Source organism: Dasypus novemcinctus, chromosome 16 (genome assembly GCF_030445035.2).
Source record: "Dasypus novemcinctus isolate mDasNov1 chromosome 16, mDasNov1.1.hap2, whole genome shotgun sequence".
Lineage (NCBI taxonomy): Eukaryota > Metazoa > Chordata > Mammalia > Cingulata > Dasypodidae > Dasypus > Dasypus novemcinctus.
The window spans coordinates 7570105-7572816 of NC_080688.1; the positions used below are offsets into that span (position 1 = coordinate 7570105).

At 33.1% G+C, this 2712-nt stretch overlaps 1 protein-coding gene across 1 annotated transcript; it reads left to right on the top strand.

Moving 5' to 3' along the window:
• Nucleotides 1-634: 634 nt before the first annotated feature.
• Nucleotides 635-1561, top strand: LOC131273696 (olfactory receptor 2T27-like). Its single transcript, XM_058277788.1, has one exon. It carries the CDS (start codon nt 635-637, stop codon nt 1559-1561), a length of 927 nt encoding a protein of 308 aa, XP_058133771.1.
• Nucleotides 1562-2712: the final 1151 nt, after the last annotated feature.

The following is a 2712-nucleotide window of genomic DNA, read 5'->3' on the forward strand; positions in this document are numbered from 1 at the left end:
TCCTTGAAGAACTGTTATAAAGGGAAAATTGAAGATGTAAAATAATTTACATATTTCACATAGTTGTAAAGAAGATTGTTTATGAATGCTATCTCATTAAGGAAGGCTGTAGCTCTTGCCAATCAGGACTTAACAAAACCGAAGAATGTCTCCAAATATTAGTGCTTGGTACAAACATATATGTAGATTGAGATAGAGATATTAAAATTAAAAGAGATGTATAAATTAATATATTTAGAGTTATAGACAAATAATGAGATATAAATATTTTGTAATAGAAAATAGAGGAAGATTATAAAGAGAAGTATGACTTTTAATTTTTAATCAAAATGCCACTCCTAAAAATTATCAAATTTTCAAGTAGTTTAAATGTATTTCCTTAAAATACTGGGAATAATATCTTGGTAAATTTTGGCTTCATTTTAAATCAACTTGCAATGATAATGGAATGGAAATAAGAAAACTTGTAGGGTAGAAATAGAGCTGAAAGTAGTTAAAACACATAATATATATTGTGGTATGAATAGGGAAGAAAAAGAAGTTGGCATGTTGTAAAATTAAGTTGGGACTAGTCTGTGATGAGACTAAATATTTTTTTCTGGGTTATCCAGGATGATGAATTGGGAAGGAGAGAATGGGGAAATGGAGCAATCAGACAACTGGAACTGACTTTGTTCTCCTAGGGCTATTTCACCATATTCAAGCCTCCAACATCTTCTTTGCTTTCATCTGTTTGGTGTTTCTTGTGACACTTGTTGGCAATAATATGATGTTAATTCTCATTTGGATGGACTCTCGACTTCATACACCTATGTACTTCCTTCTCAGTCAACTTTCCATCATGGACCTTTTGTATAGCTCCACTTTTGTCCCCAAGATAGCCATTGATTTCCTATCAGGGAAGAATAAGATTTCTTTTATTAACTGTGCTATTCAACTCTTTCTTTTCATGACTCTTGTGGGAGCAGAATGCCTTCTTCTGGCAGTCATGGCTTATGACCGCTATGTGGCTATATGCCACCCTCTCCATTACTCAGTTCTTATGCGTCCTACAGTCTGTGCATCTATGGTGGCTGGCACCTGGCTGAGTGCTCTGCTTAATGCTTTGGTCCATGTAATATATTCTCTGAATCTCCCTTACTGTGCCTCACGGGAAATTCACCACTTTTTTTGTGAGATCCCAGCTCTCCTGAAACTTGTTTGTGCTGATACATCTCTTTACGAAAATGGGCTTTTTGTCAGTGGGGTTATTTTCCTCCTCATTCCAATATCAGCTATTATGGTCTCATATGGGCAGATACTCTCTACTATTTTGAGTTTGAGATCAAATGTAGGGATGAGCAAAGCTTTGGCAACCTGTTCCTCTCATATGATTGTGGTTTCTCTCTTCTATGGAACAGCCATCATCAAATACTTTCTTCCCAATGCCTATCATACACCTGAGCAGGATGAAATAGTGTCTGTCTTCTACACTATCCTCACTCCTATGCTTAACCCACTCATCTACAGTCTACGAAACAAAGAGGTGGCTGGAGCATTCAGGAAAGTTCTGGGAAGGTGAACCTCCTAAGATATTGATAATTTAATAATAAGACATGGAAGATTGACCTCATATACAGAAGGCATTAAAGTCACAGAGAACAACCGCATACAACAAACTATCTTCAACTTATCTGGAGACAACTCATGTACAAATATATTTGATGTACACTTGGTAAAATAATGGATCAGAGAACTCCTTGCTGCTTAGACTCATTTTTGCATCACAAAATTATCAAGTAGAATGCTCTATTTCAGAATATACCCCAAATGTTCAGGTGCTGGGAAACAGTAGGGAACATATGTGCCTATTAATATTAAACAAGAGGGAAAATGTACAGCCTAGACAATATTGACCGTATGCTGAATTTCTCATTTATTCTCCCTACATGGCAGTATTACAATATTATAACATCATCTGAAAATAAACATTAGTAATAACTTGCTTGCACTGGAAATTTCATAGAATTAAAGGCAAAACTGAATTCTGAATACATTATACTTGTGTGGCACAAAAACATACAGGTTTCTTCTGTTCTTACCAGTTAGTTTCAGAACTGATATTATGCTTTGTCTTAATTGTTAGAAACACACATATTCTTATATTATTTAGTAACATTTAGTTAAACACAGCAAATTCTTCTAATAAAATTAGTAATCTTTTAAAAATATTATCTCATTCATTTTTCTGGTCCACTCTAATTTATATATATATATACACATATATAACATATATGCACAAACATATATGTATATATATATAAATGTTGTCAGATGTATGCATACATGTTTAAGTTCCCCTTCATACAAATACATGTATATGTATGCACATATAAATATATATGTGACTATCACTCCCATTTTGTATAGAAAGTTTTTCCTGATGAATATTTGAAATTGAAAATAACGGGTCCATTGATTATCACTGCTTTTTCTTGATGTACATTTCCTAATTAAATTTTATTAGTTATGTACAATTAAGGCCAAAAAATCAATTAATGCATATGAGTATATGTTTATGGATGACTTGGTGTCCAAGCCCAATCATAACAAAATTGATGATCTATAGTTATAGATTTAAAGTTTTTAAAATTAATTTTTAAGTGAAAAAGAGACTTGCTGGAATTGCAATGAACATTTACTTATTTAGTGGCATACTATGGAAATTACTTG